The 21,849-nt window shown below is 42.0% G+C and overlaps 1 protein-coding gene across 1 annotated transcript; it reads left to right on the top strand.

Moving 5' to 3' along the window:
* The first annotated feature begins 493 nt into the window (after positions 1-493).
* slc22a7a (solute carrier family 22 member 7a) lies at positions 494-17,740 on the top strand. Its single transcript, XM_046043154.1, has 10 exons — positions 494-859; positions 4,923-5,026; positions 7,785-7,939; positions 8,712-8,880; positions 8,962-9,085; positions 9,380-9,489; positions 12,318-12,532; positions 12,677-12,785; positions 14,255-14,461; positions 17,405-17,740. The coding sequence occupies exons 1-10, from the start codon at positions 494-496 to the stop codon at positions 17,487-17,489; spliced, it is 1,644 nt and encodes a 547-aa protein (XP_045899110.1). The 3' UTR covers positions 17,490-17,740.
* Positions 17,741-21,849: the final 4,109 nt, after the last annotated feature.

Below are 21,849 nucleotides of genomic sequence, written 5' to 3'. Positions count from 1 at the left end.
AAAGCACCATGTTTCCTCAGGAGCTTTCTGTAGACGCTGGAGGCTGTTTGTTCTGCTGCGGGTCAGCTGGGAACATCGACGCTCTGTCACATGACAACTGTCCATCAGCCACATGTGACACAAGCCAGATTCATCACGCACACACACACACACACACACACACACACACTTTTGAGGGGTGGATCGAATCAATACTCATGCACATCAGTACTTTAAACGCTTCCTAGCATCTGACAAGATCTGTGATCTGACATCACCCCTACAACCTCCACACACACACACACACACACACACACACACACACACATACACACACACACACACACACACACACACACACACACACACACACACACACACACACACAGCACCTCCCTCTCTTTCTGCCTGACTGTAATCAGCTGATCGTCTTCAGCCAGGCTGAGAGGAACCTTAGAGGACAGCAGAGCGAGTTCAGACAGTGGACGAGTCCTCAGACACAGGTCTCGTCACCATGAGGTTTGAGGAGATCCTGGACGATGTTGGCGGCTTCTCCAAGTTCCAGTTCCTGCTGCTGTTGATCCTGTGCATCCCCCGAGCCATCCTGCCCCTCCACTTCCTCCTGCACAACTTTGTCTCTGCGACGCCTCCTCACCGCTGCGCCCTCAGGAGCCTGGAAGACGGTGACGGGATGTCGCCGAACTCCGACCCCGAGGCGCTGGCCCTCAGGATCCCCCGTCAGCATGACGGCTCCTTCAGCTCCTGCAGAGTCTACGACCCCCCGTTGACCCTTGACCTCAGCCAAGGAAACAGCACAGCACCTTGTCCACATGGCTGGATCTACGACCAATCACAGTTCAGCTCCACAACTTCGTCAGAGGTAAGGAGAAGCAAAATAAATCTCAGAAATAAAGAAGAGGCTCTGAAATGAGTTATGTTTATTCAAGACTTTTCTTCTCACCTGCACTTCACCTGAAGTTCTTTATACAAGAAGTCATGGAGCCGGATTTCCTAAAGGTCTGCGTGAGTAAAAACGTGTGCAAACGTGATATCACCAGCAAATCAACACGTAAGCTGATCTGCTTATGAATGAATGACGTCTTCCGAAAGTGCAAGACAGCAGCTGTTGTTCATTTACTACTTTGGCCTTAATGAATATGCAGTTTGGGGCGTAACTTACAAATACATTTATTTACTACACGCAGTGTGATCCAACCGGCCTAAAGGCAATTTCACGTGAGTGCAGCATCGTCTGATTTTGAAAGGAAGCTGCAGAGATGGCTGCTGTTATGGTTGGAGAAGGAGACACAGACGTGATGAAAGAAGACGCAGAGAAATTAACAATATTAGATAAGATTATTCTATATCCAATATATAGAATTAAAATTCTTTTATTTATTCGATGAACTATATAATTGAAATGTTTTTTTTTTTGTATTTTCTTTTAGCTTTTTCAACACTCTTGTATGAACATTCATACCAATGAAGCAAATTTCGTTTCGACCTTCTTTTCTCCGTGAGATGGAAGAGTTTAGAAAGTAGTAGTAGTGGTGTTGTGGAGAGCCCCCAGCTGCAGCGGTGCACGGATCAGGTGTAAAGTTCATCCAGCCAGAGGGAACGATCACCGTGACAGCGACACAACCCGTTGTAGGTGTCAGAGGGGGAATGGGGGGTTGGGGCGTACAGGGCCAGGAGGAGCGTCCGGGCTGTCGGTCGATGGTCGTTCCCTCTGGCTGGATGAAGCAAGATCTGCTGGCATTTCCTGGCGTCTGAGTCATTCCAGCTTACTGTAGCTGTTTCTGCTGGGGTTTCCCAAAGCAGTTTTTCAGGTGTGCTGTTGCAAGTACTTAGTGCAGTCGACGATTTCCACATACTCAGGACGCACTGAATGAAACAAACCAAGGTTTTACGCTGTGGCTGCTTTCCCTCCCGACTCTCCACGGCGGAAACTAAACACACGCAAAACGCTCATTTAAATACTGCCACCTCCGTTGTGTTTGCTCCTGTTGTCTTCTACACAATAATTCTTAGTAAATCGGCCATAACAGATAATACAGTTACACGTGCAATATTTTAGAATGCACACGCAATTCAGTTCTCTTTATTCGGGATGTTAGTAAATTGGGCCCAGAGCGTTACCTAACGCTCACCTGGCAGACAGGTGCATAGGAAAATGAAATTGTGTAAAAGAAAAAGGCTGAATTTACTCACCACCACAGTCTCCCAGACGTGGACCTTCATCAGGCGTCAAACACACTCACATTTATAAAATAATTGTTTTTCCGTTTCTCTTTTCATCAGACATGAGAAACTTTTGTCTCACTCACATGTTCTCACCCGCTGTTGACAGTTATGTTTGGTTGCTGGTTTTATGACAAAGATGTTGTTTGTCATTTTAAATTTGATGCTTGCTGACGTCCATGGCTGAAACACACTCTGAGACACTCAGTGCAGCAATTAACTTTAAAATTGAATCAATTTAAGGTCATTTAAAGGTTCAGAAGGCTTGTTTGTGCAGCCAATACAGCCCTCAAACCCTGTGAGCTGTTTTTACACCTTCACCAGGGTGACCATATTTTGTCTTTTTCGAAAAAGGGGACAGTAGGGGCAAGAGGGGGGCAGGGTGGTGGGGGTTAAACAAACAAAAACATAGTTTAGCTTTGAACACCTTTAACTGACGAACTCTTTCCTTTGGCTGCGATCTTGTGTTTTGGAGCTAATGTGGGTGTCGCTAGCACCTACCGTACCAGCTCTGCAGCTCAGGGGCGTGTACATGACCGACCAATGGTGGAGTGCAAGAAGGCGGGGCTGAGATTCTGCAGCCATGCTAGCATAAGAATGCAGAGGGAACAAATGGTTCTATTTAATACATTTATTGTCACTATTCACACATGAAGAGCAACAAGAGATGATGAGGCTTGACGGTTACGATTTTCTACAAAATGATAAACAAGGAAACACACAAGAATAATACAGTAAACCAATGTATAACATAACACTTAACAACTAAGCGCCTAACAAACAATAAACATTTATACTCTAACCAAAGGGGGTGAAAGGGTAGGCCTACCACTACTGAAATTATAAAGCACTACATAACAAAGACATTCATTTAACAATTACATAATATAAGAAATGCATCATGGTCTAAGTTAAATTATACTGTTTTCTGCCTTTCCTTAAGAACTACAATTAAAAAACCATGTGCACTGTGCACTGCACACAATGTGATATCTGTTGTCTCAAGGCAAACAATCAAACTGAGGAATATAGCATCTACTAATATGTATACTAGTCAAGCATTCAATCACATCAAGTTTACAAATAACCATTAAGATTCAGCAAATATGAAAAAGGCATGAAAAAGGGAATAAACTCACTTTATCACGCACAACCATAGAATATAGTATATCTGAATCACAGAGACAGAGGGCCCTCATGTGTGGTTTGTGCTGCCAGCCAGAAGAAGGGGAGTGGGTGGAGTGAGTGAGATCAGGTGAGATTGGGTGGGTCCTTGCCGTGGAAATAGGCAGAGGGTTGCTGAATAGTATGACTCTATTCTACATCTCCTTTGCTTAGATAATCCATCCACCTCACAGGTGTGGCATATCAAGATGCTGATCAGACAGCATGGGTATCGCACAGGTGTGCCTTAGGCTGGCCACAGTAAAAGGCCTTAGGCTGGCCACAATAAAAGGCCACTTGAAAATGTGCAGTTTCACTGTAATGGGGGGGTCCAGAAACCAGTCAGTATCTGGTGTGACCACCATTTGCCTCATGCAGTGCAACACATCTCCTTCACATAGAGGTGATCAGGTTGTTGATTGTAGCCTGTGGAGTGTTGGTCCACTCCTCTTCAATGGCTGTGCGAAGTTGCAGTCAGGTCGAGACCCCGATGAGGACGACGAGCATGCAGATGAGCTTCCCTGAGACGGTTCCTGACAGTTTGTGCAGAAATTCTTCCGTTATGCAAACCGATTGTTGGAGCAGCTGTCCGGGTGGCTGGTCTCAGACAAGAGACGTTGCAGGCAACATGTTTTTTAGCTATACAGCCAGCTTAACATTATATTCTCCAGCATTGCATTCTCCAAGGAACAGGCAGGTTGTTGTGTTTGGCAGGATTTAATGAAGGAAAATATGTAATTTGTAAAACTGCAAAAAGGACACAAATACAAACATGTAAGAACCTTGTATGTACTAACCAATGTCTCTAGTACATTATTAGAGAAAAATGCAGACACAACAGGTACTGACTGTTAACGGGTACTGACTGTTAACGGGTACTGACTGTTAACAGGTACTGACTGTTAACGGGTACTGACTGTTAACGGGTACTGACTGTTAACAGGTACTGACTGTTAACGGGTACTGACGATAAGTATGTCAATCCAACAATACACTTACATCATCCACCAATATTCATTAATAATTTATCTACACTCAACACAAGAAATAATAACATCAACGTGTTAATACAACTGTATATTGTAGATGACTTACGGATGAAGCCGTTTGGTAGACTTTAAGGAACAGGATTGCGAGAATTGTTAAACTGTGATGCTTCCTCTAAGAGCCCATGTGGAAAAGGAAGTTCCTCAACACTACTTCCTGTCATCCTGACTATTTACCATTAGCTCACTTCCTCTTTTTGCAGTCACCAGTAGGTGATGCTAAGAACGTAGAAAATAAGCCTATACACTGGTTCCAATACAGATGTACTGTCAAATTCTCTGAAACGCCTTTGGAGACGGCTTATGGTAGAGAAATGAACATTCACTTCACGGGCAACAGCTCTGGTGGACATTCCTGCAGTCAGCATGCCAATTGCACGCTCCCTCAAAACTTGCAACATCTGTGCAGCCTCAGACTTCCTTTCGTCCGTTCAGAAACCTGTGGCGACATCATTATTCCGTCTGTGTTTTAACCTGTCTGTCTCTCTGCAGTGGGATCTGGTGTGTGAAGACAAACAGCTGAATCAAGCTCTCGCCACCTACTTCTTCCTCGGGGTGACGTTTGGAGCCGTTCTGTTCGGACAGCTTTGTGACAGGTGAGTTCTTCAGCTTCAAGTGAAGCTGATTTTACTTGATGATCATGTTTTTTTATGCTGCTGAATGAAATCTCTATCTTACTAAGAATTAATTACTTATAAAGTCAGTTAATAAATGACAAAAAAAGTGGGAGCTTTGTTAAATTATTTCAGCCTGTTTATGATAGAATTCAACATCAGAGTCAAGTAAAATTTGACCCTATTCTACAAAATCCTTTTCCCTCCTTTTACAAGAAAATAAGATTTTCAGGAAACTACGTTTTCAGAAAACCTAAGCTGTTTGATGAATTTAGTGTCACAATCTGCCTCTCTGTCCTCCGTTCTCACTCCCAAGTCGTTACATATACCCACACATAAAACCCTTTGGCATCAGTTTTTAATGCACTGGGAGGAAGCCCTGCATCACTGTTGAACGCTAAAAGAGGGGGCGCCGAAACTGAAATCACCCACTCACTGACCCAGGTAAGTAATGTAAGTTTACTAATGTAACGTAGTTATTTTAACCCAAACCACAATCTTTTTCCTAAAACGTAACCAAGTGGTTTTGGTGCCTAAACCTGACCAAATTGCTACGTTTGACCACATGTTTTAATTTGACGTGGCAAAATGTTTTTTCAACGGAAACGCTGTCGCCTTTAACACCCTGTTGTGTACGCAAGCGCACTGCATTTTTTCAGCCTTTTAAAGCCGCACCTCAAAGCCCTGTTGCGGAACGTTGCAGGGAAACATGTCGTTCAATTGAACTCCCCCTTAACAGACCTTTAAGCTACATGACTAATAAAGTCATCCTGCTTCATTTGGGTATTTTTACTGAAGAAAAGGATCTTTTACTTCTTCCACCACTGTAGAGCGGTTATGACTCCGTATGTGTAAATATATCGAGTGTCTTGCTAGTATCAAAAATTAGGCTTGATTTTATGAAAATCTGAATATAAGTTTAGGATCTAGGATCAGCTGGAGCTCTGTGACCTACAGTCCTGGCTTCATAAACATCACTTTAAAACAGACATTTTATCTCCTGTGAGGCCAACTTTTATGCCACTTGTTAAGTTTTATTAGTTGGGATGGTTAGGATACACCACGCTCTTCTACTGTGGCTCTCTTCATTATTCACTATTGTTCTGGGAGGTTTATTTGTACCTTTCAACAACGCAGCCATTCAAAGTACTTTTCACTAACAAAGTCAGCTGCTGCTCTCCTGACACAAAAGTGTGTGTTTGTACTAACAACTGCAGATTCTCCACATGACTCTATATTGAATAAACTCCTAAATGTCATTGATTACCAACACAGAACACTGTCTCCGCATGATATTAATAATAATCCTCCCCCCTGTCCACATTGGCCCTCTGGCCAAGTTTACTCTGATGTGGTTGAGTCTTGGATGAATTGAATTTGAGCAGCTCATTTGGCCCATGGGAGCTTCAGACAGGTGAATAAAATCACACGGGCTGGATCTGAGAGTTTTCCTAGTAGCTATGCCATCTTTTTTTTACACTTAAATGTTTTTTCTGAACACTTTAAACATGTCATTTCTGCAGCTACAGGGGTCTCTCATGTCAGAACAATAACAAAAGATGCAGGATTCCTTCCAGGCTGTCCTCACCAGAAAAAAACTACCATAAATGTAGGTCATTTGTGCAGCATGTTTTTACGACCAAGTGGCAACCTCCGGAGTGAAGCCAATGCGGAAGCACCTTAAACCTGCATTCTCTCTAACAGCCAGCAGGGGGCGACTCCACTGGTTCCAAAAAGGAGTGCGATTGTATAGAAGTCTATGAGAAAATGAGACTTGGGACTTTGAGACGGAGAGGCCTTTATGTGAGCGCCATGTGGGATTTTTTGCAGTTATTTTAATAAACAGTGTTGTACGCTCTGGGGCGTCTCATAGAGACCGGAAGTGCTAGTTAGCTAGCTAGTGCTAGCTAGCTACGTTCGTGTTAAAGGTGTTGACAGCCCCCCGAAGCCCCCTACCCTTATCACAACCATCAGAAATGTTAGTGCCTAAACCTAAGTCACTGACTTCACGGCCGATGTGTACTGCTGTAGGGTTAGCCTCCTTTGTGTTGATAGGATGCAGCAAAAAGTGGCGTTTCATGCGGACGCTGAAGGGTACCTTTAGCGTCAAATACTTTGTCACGCTGTCTGAAAACGTCAGTTATGATGCACTGAGATGTGAACGTGTTGTCGATATGTGACGAGTCGGGGAGTGAGAACTTGTTGGGTAATTGCTTGTATGTGTCGTTTTGGGAGGCATGAACAACCAACCAAAATGTTTGTTTTGTAGTGAAGGTTGGGGGAACTTGTGATTCACTCAGTGTTCGTCAGTCAAGAGGTTTTTACCGGGAGTCAAATGATCCACAGAGGTCTCTTCCTCTCCTGAACAAACAGACCCGGTGATTAAAATTGGTACAAACACTGAGTACAGTTTCTGATACTGTTAACACTGTTACATTTTATATCTTTAACGGCTTCTAGAGTTCATTCTTGAGCTTGGAAACAGCCACTGACAAAACAATCTCACTTAAAGCTCGCCTCCAAAGCGCCTCTGGAGCTTTTGATCGTGTCACTCGACCTTCAAGTTAAAAAGATAAACTAAATAACCCTTAATGTTGAAACTTAGCTTTTAGGTCAGAGTCCTCAAAGTGCTCAGAAAATAATTCCATGTAAACTCAGCAAACTCCGTCTGCAGAAGAAGATCCTGTGATTTGATCGAAAGCTCCAGATCAGCTCCTAAAGTGGTGAGTGTGTATTGCAGGTTTGGTCGAAAGTCGATGCTTCTGGTGGCTTTAATCGCTGCCACCACGCTGGGAGTCACCGCCGCCTTCTCTACCTCCTACGTCATGTTCGCCGTCTGCAGGGCGCTCTGTGGCGCGGCCCTCAGCGGGATGTCCATCATCGGCGTGGCCCTCAGTAAGAACTCAAATCACACACTCTTCAGGCTCATCTCTTGGGTATTAAAACCCACAGGCAGAGTGTTTTATTGTTCCTGTAACTTACAGGAGGATTTTCACAATAAAGGTTTTATTACAATCAGAAATACATATTGAGATCACTTCTTCATTATGTTGTTACCTGTCAGTTATCTGCTGTCATCTGCTTTTATCGTCAGATGATGATTTAACCTAGATCTCAAAATATCTCGTTATCTAACGAACATCACAGCAATGGTCTCATTCATTTAAAAACCATAATAATAATAATAGGCTGCTGTCACATTTGTAAAGTGTGCAGTTGGTTCATGGTAGAAAGTCCCTACTGCACCCAAGGCCAATGAGCAGAAATCAAACAACAGATCCAATCAGAAGGGGGCCTGAGCAGAGCCAGAGCCTATCCGAGATACCTCTGGGACCCAATATAAGAGGGACCCAGTCTGACTCGAGTCCTGCGTCAGGTCTCAGTGAAGAACCTGAAGTAGAGAAAACTATTGGCTGTTGGAAAATATTCACACGCACCGTGTTTTAGCACTTAAGCACAACAGCAGAAATATTTAGTTATTATTGTTGTTGTGTTTTGGGGAAGCAGCTACAACACTGTGCATATCGGCCTACAGTGACAGCATATTATTCTTATCTTGTTATCTATGACTGAAAGTAGAAATCAAACTGTCTGTCTTTATGTCTGAGAGAAGTCTTTGTTCATGTCACTGAAGTCTGTTTACTGTTATCGCGGACTTCCTGCTCAGGTATCGAGTGGACGGACGTGAAGCACCGTACCTTTACCGGTACCGTCATGAGTTTGTCGTGGAGCGTGGGGAACATGGTCCTGGCCCTGCTGGCCTACTTCATACGAGCCTGGAGACACCTGACGCTGGCGGTGACGGCGCCCTGCATTGCTGCCATCGTCTCCTGGTGGTAAGGCATCAGATAGGAGGAGTTTCTACCCTCCACGTCTCTGTGTTTTTTTAAAAACCAGTTTCCTCTGCCTGTGTTCAGGTGGCTGCCGGAGTCAGCCCGCTGGCTGCTTGCCAGCGGCAGAGCAGAGGAAGCCAAGAAGTATCTGGATCAGTGCGCTAAAATGAACGGGAAGATCGAATCCACATCCAGACTGGACTCTGAGGTACCTCCCTGTCAGAGAAGATTCAGGGCGTCGATCAGTCCGTCGACACCAGAAACATCGATGAAACCTCTTTCTGGCAAATTAAAAGTCTTTCAGGAGTGAGAGGCATGATGCCCTTTGAGCCACTGGAAGGCTTTTAATGTGAAACATCAGTGCAGGAAGTGTTAACTTTCAGTGACGGGAACTAAACCCCACTCAAGAAAATGGCAAAATGTAAAAACCTGCAGTACTTTAGTGAAAGAGAACAGTCTGAGCTTTCTGCAGAGTGTTGAGCACAACGTGTGTTTGTTTCAGGCTCTGGGGAAGGCGACGGTGTCTGAGGTGGCCGAGAAGAACCACTCCTACCTGGATCTGGTCAAAACACCCCAGCTGAGGAAGATCACCCTCTGTTCCGGGTTGTACTGGTACCAAATCATCATTTGACCTTGTTGTCTGCTGTGCAGCCCTCATACTGACTGTGTCAACACGAATGTCAGTGCCAAATCTGTACCGCCTGCCTGATCCGTTCTGCACATGCTCAAAAGTGGTCCTATCAGTCAAAGAAGGTTACCGCAAATGTGCCTGTTCAAAATGTTTCAAATAAATCTTTCATGTCAAGATAAAAAAATAGTTTTTTAATCACTGTAGATGAAACTTTTCACTATGATGTAATAGGAATATACTTATATAAGATATAAGATATAAGATATAAGATATGAAAGACCTTATTCAACAGTACATTTTTTGGAACGTACCTAGCTAGCTACTAGCACTTCCGGTCTAGTCAGGGCATCTCATACAGACGCGCTTGGGGACGTCTCATACACATGCCGAAGGATACCTTTTGCATCGCTTTGGACAAAAGCGTCAGTCTTTCTGAAAGCATCAGTATTTGATGCCCTGAGATGAGGACAACACACGAGTAATTGACCCTTCGCTAAGCCGCGCCCAATCACAGCGCAGTATAGGACTCCAACTGAGGTCCGACACTTTCATGGCTGCGCTCCATTCACTCTAATGCAAAAGGAGTTGTTTTCTAGTTTTCTTCTGCTGTATTTTTCCAAGATCTGGTCAAATGCTGTTCCTGGGTCATCTTGTAATTGTTACAGCAGCTACCCAGAGAGGTTGAAAGGAGAAGTACAATTTATTCTCTTTCCAAAGACCTAAAATAAATCCAGAAAAATGTCCACTGTGGATTGTTCCTAATGTGATGTTCCTACTTCCTACTGATTGTAACGTAATAAAGGCCTACTGTTCTGCTGTTTAATGATTGTAACAATGAATAGAGGCCTACCTAGCTTTACAGGAACAGTGTTGATCGTTCATATCGTTGTCTTTTGTCTCAGTCGTCGGGGGATGCGGTGGTTCACTTGTACTGTGTGATTGGTAGGCTTTAGCTTCTATCTTTCATTTTTTTCTTGTCTGTTTGAGTCAATTTGAGTCTGACAGCCTGAATACAACCTTCAAATGTGTAATGCAACTGCAAAACTGTCTGCTTCTTTCTGACATCGCTTTTTCCAACAAATTTGAAAATATTTCTCCGTGGAGTGCAGTAATAGACAATGGCAGCGCCGACAGTTTGTCGGACTTAGCAACAGTAACTAAGGTGGGCATGGCTTAGTGAAGGGACAATTATGAACAGGCACATTGCAAAACGGAATCTGGCAGGCAGCACGGATTGGGTTCTTACAACGTTCTCACTCCCAACTCGTCACATATGGACAGCATGGTCAAGACCTCTCGGCGTCACTTTGTAATGCACTGGGCGAAGCCCTGTAGTGACGTTTTCAAAGGTATGTGTATAATACAGTAAAGTAAGACAGGAGGTCGTTGGGGTGGACGGGTTGGCCAGAAACCGGTTTGTTTCCCATGTGAAACAAAAAGTCAACATTTAGTGTTTTTATCCTTATGTAAGTAACCTAACTTAACTTTGTTAATTATGATCTTTTCCAATGTCCTTATAGGCAAGTCATGTCTTGGCAACGCCTCCGGGCAGCTATTTCAGACTAACAAGACCAGGCTCCTATCTGAATGAATGGGGAGAGGGCCAGAACTGCATTTTTACTGGTCACCAGGACATAAAAACTACATGATTAGAATCAGCAGTAAAATCAAGTAAAAATCGCTGAAAAAGTTTGACGACTTTTTCCCAACTGGTTATAGTTCTACAAGGCATGCGCAGTCAAAGTAAACAAGACATTTACATCAGTGGAACCACACGATTGGCTAAAATATGTTTCCTGCTTTGGCTGTTAAAAGCAAACGATTGCTTTAGCGGGACGGGCGGGATAACTGCCATCTTTGGCGTTACGGGCTTTCCCCATTGTACAGTTGTATTGAGCATGTGAGAGTGGCGTGACTCCTCTATAAATAGTCTCTGTCTTTGCTAAACCCAACCCAATTTAACCCGACATTTAACAAGGTTTTACAGCGTTGAAAGTCTAACTGGACATTGCACATTTATTATTGATAACTTGACTGTGGAACCGTACACGTCCAAAAACATTCTCACTCCCGACTCGTCACGTATTGATGCTTGGTCAAGGCCCTTTGGCGTCAACGCCCTGGGTACCGATTTATTTTCATTTTTAGACATTTTGGGCTCCGCTGTAAAGTTACAAACGCTTTGCAACAATAAATATGCAACTTCCGGTTAGACTTTCAAAATAAAACGCTAGCGTTTCGAAACATCACCATTTTGAAACTGCACCTTATTAAAGTCGTGAAATGTTGCAGTTTGGTTTGGAAAAGAACAGGGTTTGGGTTAAAATAACTACGTAGGTTAGTTATCATCTAAGTTGTCTAACGTCACTTGTGTAAGTTACTCAATTTACGTAACTAGCGTATATTTAAATCATATATTTAAATCAAAATATTTAACGTTGACTTTTTGTTTCACACGGGACACGAACCCCGTTCTCCTGGTTTAAAGTCCAGGTTCTGGCCCTCCGTCCACCCCAATCACCTCCTTGCTCAGTCTGTTCTATCAAATATCATATACCTGCCTTTACCGACAAACAGACTGACGCTAACGGGCTTTCCCACTGTGTTGAACTATGACGCTACAGGGATCCCCAGTGCGTTACAAACTGACGGCGATGGGTCTTGACCATGCGTCCATATGTGACGAGTCGGGGAGTGAGAACCGTTGCCAAAAAGGGCGCTAAAGGGTACCCAGGGTGTTAACAAGCGACACCAAGCGGTCTTGATCAAAGCATCCATGTGTAAGAGTGCGCTAACCGTGTTGCTGCAGGTTTGCTGTTGCCTTCCTGTACTACGGGATCAGCTTCAAGATCTCAGGTTTTGGCGTCAGTATCTACCTCACGCAGTTCATCTATGGCGCCATCGAAGTTCCCGCCAAAATCTTGACCTTCTTCGTCCTGGACTGGATCGGCCGGCGGAACGGCCAGGCGGGGTTTCTGATCACAACGGGAGCTCTGATTGGAGTAAACACGGCTATACCTTTAGGTGACATCACTTCCTGTCTCTGCACACACACACACATAAACGTGACATTTTGAGGCTGCAGACGAGATAACCTTCATCGTGCATTAATTAAAAAGATGACTCTGGCATCTCTGGACCCTCACACACATTCTGCTTCTCCTTCAGAGTATTCAGTGCTTCGTACGTGTATCGCTGTGGTGGCGAAGGGTTTCTCAGAAGCGGCGTTCACCACCGCGTTCCTCTACTCAGCTGAACTCTTCCCAACCATCCTCAGGTAAAACCCCAAACCTGAAACCACGAGCCAGAGGTCCCTGACTGAAGCTGCTTTTAATTATAAAGCATTTTTTACCCGTTACTCGTTCAGCTGTGTTTATCCTCAGCGGATCGTATAAAGGGAGACGTCTGCTGCAAACATTATTAGCATGTTTGCTAAGCGTCATGTCAACAACACGTATTTTGAGCCTTTATTTAAGGAATAGTAGCAGTACCACAGTACTCCTTTACAAGAAAAAATCAAAATCATACTTCAATAATAGAAAAGAATTCAGAGGTATTAACAGAAAAATACTACTTCAAGCAGCAAAAGTAAAAGTACTAAAAGTACAGTCAGATAAGTGTCTGTGTGTTTTATATAAGTGGATTGTTATCATGGATTCAATAATGTGTAATTATTTATATAATATTAATGTTATAGCTGCAACACTCATTACATCATAACTATAAAAGTGTTGATGCAACGTGTATAAATAGCACGCCACTTTCAAGGACATTTCGGCATGCCATGTCCACGCATTCTAAGTTTTCTGAGTTTTCTAAGTCATATCATGCCATTTAGACTGAACTGACTTTTATCATGCAGAAACGGCGTGCCATTTCACGCTGTTCAAGCAACTCAAAGGAGAATAACCCTACCCGCTAGCAGATCGCAGCTGTATGGTTAACCAGTCGACATTCATATTTAATGAATGATGGTTAAGGTTAGTAGTAAAGTACGTGGGGGGGTGGTGTCAATATCAATGCTAAACTTTAACGTAGCTATCGCTATGTAGCTAACGCTATGTAGCTAACGCTATGTAGCTAACGCTAGCAACAATGTAGAATGCTAACTTACATAACCATAAACTGATGTTGTGTAATTATTGTTTCACTCAGGAACCGAACGCTGCTCTCCTGGGTCAGGGACCAAGTCACTATCCACCCGACCACCCCTTCAACACCTTAAGCATAAAATGCCACACCGTTTCTGCTCAATAGAAGTCAATGCAGTCTAAACGGCATGATATGACACACGAAATCCAATAAATGTGTTTGAATACCACACTAAATGATCTAAGAAATTGGCGTGTTAAACACCTTTTGATGATACCAGGCCGGTTGACAGGGTGGACAGTAATTAAGTACATTTACTCAAGTACTGTACTTCAGTACAAATTTGAGCTACAGAACACATTTGTTTCCGTTTGAAGAGGCGTCCTGCCAGTGGAAATAAAATCTGATGTTTGTCCTGAGGGTGGCGCTAGGGGGAAGCAGCAATGGCATCAGGAAATTGCATGTAAAGGTGACCAAACATGGTTGTGGTTTCTTGTTCTGGACCAAGGGTATAATACTGAATGTGACATGTAGTGTAAAGCACTAAACTATAGAAAAACTATAGATTATACAAGTACATGTTGGACGCACAGTGTCGTCCTCAGGCCCTGCTGCCACATGGGTGGGGAAAGTGAATGTTGTGTTGTTGGACAGGCAGTGTGGGTTAGGCTACACCTCGTGCCTCTGTCGGATCGGGAGCGCCCTGGCTCCGATGATCATACTACTGGAGGACATCTGGCTTCCTCTGCCGCCGCTGATCTTCGCTGGGACAGGGATGGTCAGCGGCAGCTTGGTCTTCATGCTCCCAGAGACGCTCAACGCCCGTCTGCCTGAAAACATCTCCGACGTCGAGGAGGGAAGGTGGAGTGTTTGTTCTTCAATGTCTGTTTCTTCTGCTGCTTCATCTCTAAACGCTCTGGTCAAGTCACAGATCTGTATCCCATCCTGGGGAACAACCTGTTCTGACTCCCCAGTCGTCACATATCGATGCATGATCAAGACCGGTCAGTTTGTAACGCACTTGGAAGCCCTGTAGCGCCATTTACGAACACTAAATGAAGGTGTAGCATTTAAATTAGAGAAGGGGTGGGCCAGAGAGTCTCACCCAGGAGGCCAGTGTTTGTTTTTCGTATGAAACAAAAAGTCAACATAGATTGTTTTTAGTTAAGAGACGTAGGTTAGTAACGTTAATATTACAGACGTTATATCACGTAGTTATTTTAAGCCAAACCATAATGTGTACCTAAACCTAAGTGAGTAATTTTGTTGCGACAAAATTGCAATATTAACGACGTGCCGTTTCACAACATTAACCACTAGTTTTATTTTGAAAGTCTAACTGGATGTTGCATGTGTATTGATGCTTAGGCCCCATCCACACTACTCTGTTTTAGTTTAGAAACAGAGAATTAAAACAGATAAGATCTCCGTCCACAGCTTTGTTTTAGCTGCGTATCAGAGCTGATGTCCATCCACATTAAACGACTGACATCTAATGTTCGTTCAGGTACACTGGGCATGTGTGTGCCGGTGTAAACATGAAGCAGATGGTCTAATAAAGTACTACAGACAAAGAACCGCACCAGTTTTTATTTTGCATGGACCAATAACGAGGTGGGACTGTTACTGAATGGAACACAGGAATACAAAGAGACTGTAGTGGCGGAAAACAGACTGGGAGTCATCGCGAAGTAAATACGGCGACATGCACAGTACAAGTGTTATTTGCAAGGTACAAAATATATTAATTAAAAACACCAAAACTAAAACTCTGTCAGCAGCTTCGTGTTTCTGCTTTCACTGACAATCAGAGAGCCAAACGTGAGTGTCATCGTTTTTAAAATCCTCCATTTTTCCCCATCCTCACTAAAATGCTCTCCGGAGTTTTAAAACGAAAAACGGGGTTGGGGGCGTATTCAAACTTCTGTGTTTTAGGTCTTCGTTTTCACCGTTTTAGTCTCGACGGAGGTGCAAACATAGCAAGAGGTCTCTGTTTTAAAACCAAAATGCAGCAGTGTGGGTGGGGCAGTGAGTTTGCTGCCTCCCCACAGTTTAATTGTGCTCTGTAGGAAAACAGGAGGAAATGAAAGACCTGTAGACTCTCTCTGTCAGGAGGAAGTCTTCATGATGATGATCAACACAAGTCCAGTCAGAGCTCTGAGGAAACAGCTGCTGAACAAAATCTGAGGAAGTTCACAGAAATTCTACGTATGAATATTTATTGCTGTTGCCTTAATTATGGAAGTCCAACTGACCGACTCCTGAAACCTGCTTTGGAACTATTTTGGATGATGTTTCTAAACTGAAAGTAAAAGATATCTTAGCGACACAAAAGGGGTTGGGGGTTTGAATCTGACCCCTCGGCCCTTTGCTGCAGGTCGTTCCCTCTCTCTCTCCCACATTTCCTGTTACGCTCAAACTGTCCTGTTACAATAAAGGCTAAAAAAATAAAAAAGAATGCAAACTGGACTGGAAATGTTTGCAGTTATTTAATTTGAGCTGATATTAAAATCCTTAAAAGGAAAAGATTTATTCAAAGTATCTATCAGTAGTTCATTAAGCTTGCTGACTCTGAATGAAGCTTTGTGGCTGGTGGCGCCGTCCGCTGACCGTCACTGCCCTTCTATCTCCCCGCCTCCCCCCTCCGCTCTCCCTCAGACCACCAGCTTCACATCTGATGTCGTCTCTCTCCTCCTCCTACAGTTCGTTATGTGGACGCCAGATTAACTTAATTAGATTCAAATGAAGTTTGTGTGATTCTCAAAAAGAAGCTCTCTCTTCAGGATCGTTGTTGGTGGTTAACTACACTTTAATCATTAGTTTAGACCAGAGGTCACTAATAGGCGGACCGCGGTCCGGATCCGGACCCAGCCGCCGTCCTCTCCGGACCGCCGACCTACAGCACATATATTATTGAGACTTACCACCTCGTGACGGAGCGTTTCTATTTTAACCGCGCGGCTTTTCTAGCATTTACTGTACTGGTTTAGAGGATCAGGAAACTCACAGACCAATCGCATGTGCTCCAATCGTCTCATGTGACGCTGCTCAGCCAATCAAATCTGTGCATACCGATGCTTGCGAGTCGAGTCCGCGAGATTCACCAGAGACGTTTTGGAAACACACCCGAATTGAGGAGACGAAAGATAAAAGAGATTTCACATGACTTTTAATCAAGAATGTACAGATTTTTACATGTACATTCCTCCCACGGGCAGTTCAGAACCACAATATCTCATAGATCTCCAATATGCTAGCTGGAGCTCACGTTTCTCACTGAACAACAGAAAGTAGGAAAGTGGTAGCTCTGTAAGAGGAAATGAAAGAGAAGAGGAGGCATTACAGCTGTTCAGTTGTGTGTTTATTATAAAATTGGTTAAGACTACACTTCATCACTTCAAGCTACACATTTTATTACATTTTTTAAAAAAATTAGGCACTTTAGTTGACTTAAATTTAGAATTTATTATTTGAATAGTTATTATTTATTATCCCTCCAGTTTGATGTGAAATCTGACTGAAATATTGTTTGATTTGACAGTCCGTTGTTGACTAAAAACATGTGTTGATACAACTATAGGTTATAGCACTGAATGATAACGCAAGTTCGTCGTTTTGATGTTCCGGACCTTTGCTTCAGGAAATTTTCTCTAACTGGACCTCTTTGAAATCTAATTGAATACCCCTGGTTTAGACACTGTAGGTGTCCTGTTAGTAAATGTTAATCCACATCTTCCAACCAATCAGAATGCAGAATTCTCTCATGGTTTAACTACTCTCCTCCTTTTTGTTCTTTCTGTTTAGACACAGACATAGTCATGCAAAGGGAGATGCAAAGATTGAGAAGAAAAGAAGGTCTGCAGACTCGGCAGCCCCGCAGAACAGCTGATCAGCTGATGGTCCTGGCTGGTCACATGATGAACTGGTCCTGCAGTCTGCGGGGAGTCTGAAGGAATCGGTGCTTTATGACTTGATACAGAATTAGTTTTTTAGTAATTTCAGTCTTGTGTAAAGACGTGTTTTAAAACCTTGTAGCTGTCGATGATGTTCAGCTGACTGTAAGTTCTGAGCTCCAGGTGGTGGATTCTCACTGTCTGGGTTCAGGTACCTGCCACTTTGCACAGAATTTACTGATTTCAAATTAAGACTATGCAAATAAAATGTTTTGTGTATATGCGTCGTCTGTTTTCTAGTGTAAAAAACTAAACCTACAGTTTCTCTTACATCTTCTCCAGTTTCTGTTATTAAAGGCTGATGAGAAACAACAAAATATCCAACAACATTTTCATCTCAACTCGTCACATATAAATACTTGGTCAAGACCCCTTGGTGTCGCTTTCACTGCCTGGGTACGCCTTTAGTGTCATGTTTCAACATTTAGGGCTCCACAGTCAAGTTAGCAACATTAAATATGCTATACTGTTCACCATTCTCCATTTCAGTGCTGTTCATACTGTTATATTGTCATATTGTAGATACTGTATACCAAATCCACCTACCTCAAGTCATTACTCCTGCACAAAATACTTATACTTATTTATTCCAGCATCAGTATGCTTCATTGCACTGTGTACATGTATGCATGTATATGTACCTGTATATCACATCCACCTCCAACATGAACATACTCCTGCATCCTTTGCACTCTAATCACTGCACTATTTGTCAATATGTCTATATTGTTTTTGTTCATAGTGTGTATATTTGTGTTGTCTACACTGAAGTCTGTCTGATTTTATCTTATTTTTATTATTGTGATTTTGTATTTTGTATAAGTAAGCACATCGTGAGCAATGTACAATCCTGAGTCAAATTCCTCGTATGTGTACACATACGCGGCAATAAAGCTGATTCTGATTCTGATTCTGATCTGGTTAGACTTTCAAAATAAAACTAGTGGTTATCATTGTGAAAGGTAGCAGTTTGGTTAGGTTTAGGAAAAGATCATGGTTTGAACCTCATTGGTTTAACTTAAAATAACTACATAACTAAAAAGAATCAGTATTGTCTTTATGTATTACACGGGAGACGAACACCGATTTCAGAACCACCTAGTTATTTATACTAGGCCTAGTTTCAGCGTTAAACCATGACGCTCACAGATGCAATGTGTGTTGACGCCGAAGGATGTGACAAAGCGAAGCCATTTCACGCCGTGCGAATGAGAATGGGCTGAAACGCCAGCATCTAGAACACAAAACGAAAAGAAGAAAGACACTGACAGACCTTTTCCTCATTCTTTTACTTTATTGTTCTGGATGAGCTGGATATTTTTCTCAGGTGCTGGTGGAGACCAAAACCAGAGCTAAAAAGAGAGTGAATGTTGGACTCATCAGGTGACACAAACAACAGCGAGCATGTTGCATGTTAGCATCAATGACTTTACCTTACATCGGTGGGTTTTCAGGAGTCTACGGTCTCTTGGCAAAGCTAAGTTTACTTGCTTAGTTTTGCTCAGTCTGGGATCATGACTGTTATTTGATCCCATAGACACTCATCAATTGAGTCAAGACAGCCCAATACTACTGTTACTGCACCAAATACATAGAGAAAATCTGTCCTAAGGCGTTTATTAGTTTCTGACTCTGGGAAAGTGGGAAAAACTGTCTCTAAACTACAAATCACACACATTTAGGATGTTCTGTAACTGTGCTCCAGATGCGTGCGACCTCTGACATATAGAGCAATTGTAAGTAGCTTTAGACAAAAGAGTCAGCTAAAGGAGTAATGATTAATGTGTAGCAACACTTCAAATGATAAAACAACTCTTTTGTATATTTTGTTTGAATCAAAATATTTTGTTTGAGCTAAATGTATGTTAGCATGCTCACGATGATTAGCAGTATGTACCATGTCCACAATCTTAGTTAGCCTGAGTTAACAGCTAATTAGCAGTAACCAATCATAGAGCTGAGGCTGGTGGGAAGGAGATTAGTTCTGCCGATATTTGGACATTAAATTGTTGATTAACCACCACAGTTATTACAGTTCATCCTGAGTGGACCATGAACCACAATCATAACAACACTTGAGTTTTAACTTCCAGCTGGGATATAAAGTACAGTAATACAAATACACACCTGGATGTTGTGGATTTAAAATACATTTCTGCCCGTGATTGGCTGGCTGGTGTGAAGCAGGTGTGTTCACTGTGTGAAGCGTCTCTCGATGCTGAAGGCAGTGCATCGGGAACTGACGGCCTCTCATCGCTCTCCAATCAGTTCCTGATGCAGTATCACCAACATCAGGAAGCCTGGGCGTCATTCAGCAGGTGCATTTTCATAAACAGTATGAACATTCACGGGTGCACTTTACCTGTACGTGCGCACACAGAGGGAGTTAAATCTGCTGTGTTTATTTAAGAGTTACTGAAAAATTAAAAAGTTTCTCAGAGTTGCTAAAATGAACCATGAAGGAAAGTAAGTGATGGGTCTTTTAGTGTTTATTAATTTTCAATGACAGTAATATAGATTGAAATTATAATATTTATAAATGTTGTTTTAATTGTAATATTTTGTTGCTGACTTTCCAATTGACAAATTTACTTTTTAAGAGTTTGCTTCCTTGTTTTGCCAAAACTTAACATGTGCACACTGTGCAAGCTGCAAAAAATATACCGGAAGTAATTTTCTTTAATACCAAATTATTTTCAAAAACCAGACTAGCTGGTCACATCTTGTTTAAAGCTAATATGTGAACTGAAGCTCAAAATGTTCATTTGCCCGGCTACATTTTCATATTTTGTCAGGCTTTGTTTATTTATTTGCTTATTTGAAAAGGGACAATGTACCTGAGTTAGTCACAGGCTAGTTTTCATCGGCAGTCCCCTTGCCAGATGTTATTAGGCATCCTTAAATAGTAAACTGTTAAAGTACAATAAAATACATTATACAATTGACAAAAGGTAAAAAATTACACTGTTAAAAATCACACCGTCATGTGCTGGGCCACCCTGTCATCTTGATATTTTTAAATATTGATTTAAATAATAATTCAATCCTACCATATAAAATGCGTTGTGTTTAATATCTAACTGCACCCAAATATCTATATAAATATTTTAAGTAATTATAACTCAGTTAACTATGAGCAGACTGATAACCCTGTTTAGGAAAGGGACATCATACCTTTCAGAAAATAGAATTTGCATCTTAATATTGCAATGAAAAGGTTTTTAATGAAACAGGGTGGACATTTCTTATGGTTTATGCTCCAAATATTGGCCCATAGAGATCTAAAAATGTTATTTATGACGAGACATAAAATCATTGAATTATTTTTTGATTAGAAAAAATAGAAAATTGATTTAACATGTTTATAATGAAGAACTTCTTACAAAAAAAAAACATGGTCGTGCTTTCACTTTTTAATAAATCTGAGGCCACAGCTGAACGTAAATATATAGAAAATAATAGGTAAGTAGCAAAGTAAATATGAAAACAGGTGAGCTTTCAGAGGTTTACTGACTTTATACTTGTGACTGATGATGTTTTAGTGGAAATGATGATGAGACCTCAACAACAATATAAAGCCTGTTATTTTATACCCACCCCCCGCCCACCCCCCGCCACTCCTTCAGGCTGATGGTGCTGCGTTCAGGTGAACCTCGGCCGCCTCTGTGAGACGCTTAAAGCTCACAGTTGCCAGCTGAGATTAAACTGGATCACAGCTGTTTGCTGTAAACGCACCAACCGCTGGATTTATATTTCCTCTGCCACAGAGCACCGGGATCAACCTTCCAGCTGATAACTGTCTTTATTTATATATTTGATTATTTTTCGGGCTTTATTTGCATGACGCATTAAATTAAACATGTTGCCAGAGCAGAAAGTCACATATAAACAATAGAAAATAAATAATAAACAAGAAAATCCAAAAAAACACACCAATTATTATATATATAAACAATTATTAAAATAACAAACTATAGTAATAACAATGATAAAACATATGATAATGATAATACAAATTTTATATATTTTATACAAACAAAAACTATTATATGTTTATTATTAATTAATAATTATTTGTTCCTTTTAACAGCATGACTGGACGTGCAACTGCCACCAGGGGGTGCCAACGAGCCACTGTCACCCAGTTACTCCGTTCTTTCACTTCAGTAAAAGTACAAATACTACAGCGTAGAATACTCCAGTCCAGTAAAAGGTATGAGCATATAAACATACTTAAAATGTAAAAGTACTCACTGTGCAGGATAATATATATATATAATATATATGTTATTGGAT

Source organism: Micropterus dolomieu, unplaced genomic scaffold (assembly GCF_021292245.1).
Source record: "Micropterus dolomieu isolate WLL.071019.BEF.003 ecotype Adirondacks unplaced genomic scaffold, ASM2129224v1 scaffold_65, whole genome shotgun sequence".
Classification (NCBI taxonomy): domain Eukaryota; kingdom Metazoa; phylum Chordata; class Actinopteri; order Centrarchiformes; family Centrarchidae; genus Micropterus; species Micropterus dolomieu.
This window is presented reverse-complemented; position numbering and strand designations above follow the sequence as displayed.

Bases quoted from the DNA above. Each gene is read 5' to 3' on its own strand.
- slc22a7a (XM_046043154.1), top strand. From the start codon at position 494: ATGAGGTTTGAGGAGATCCTGGACGATGTTGGCGGCTTCTCCAAGTTC. The intron at 9,490-12,317 runs GTACCAAATCAT...GTGTTGCTGCAG, and splicing joins CTCTGTTCCGGGTTGTACTG to GTTTGCTGTTGCCTTCCTGT. The intron at 14,462-17,404 runs GTGGAGTGTTTG...CTTTCTGTTTAG, and splicing joins TCCGACGTCGAGGAGGGAAG to ACACAGACATAGTCATGCAA.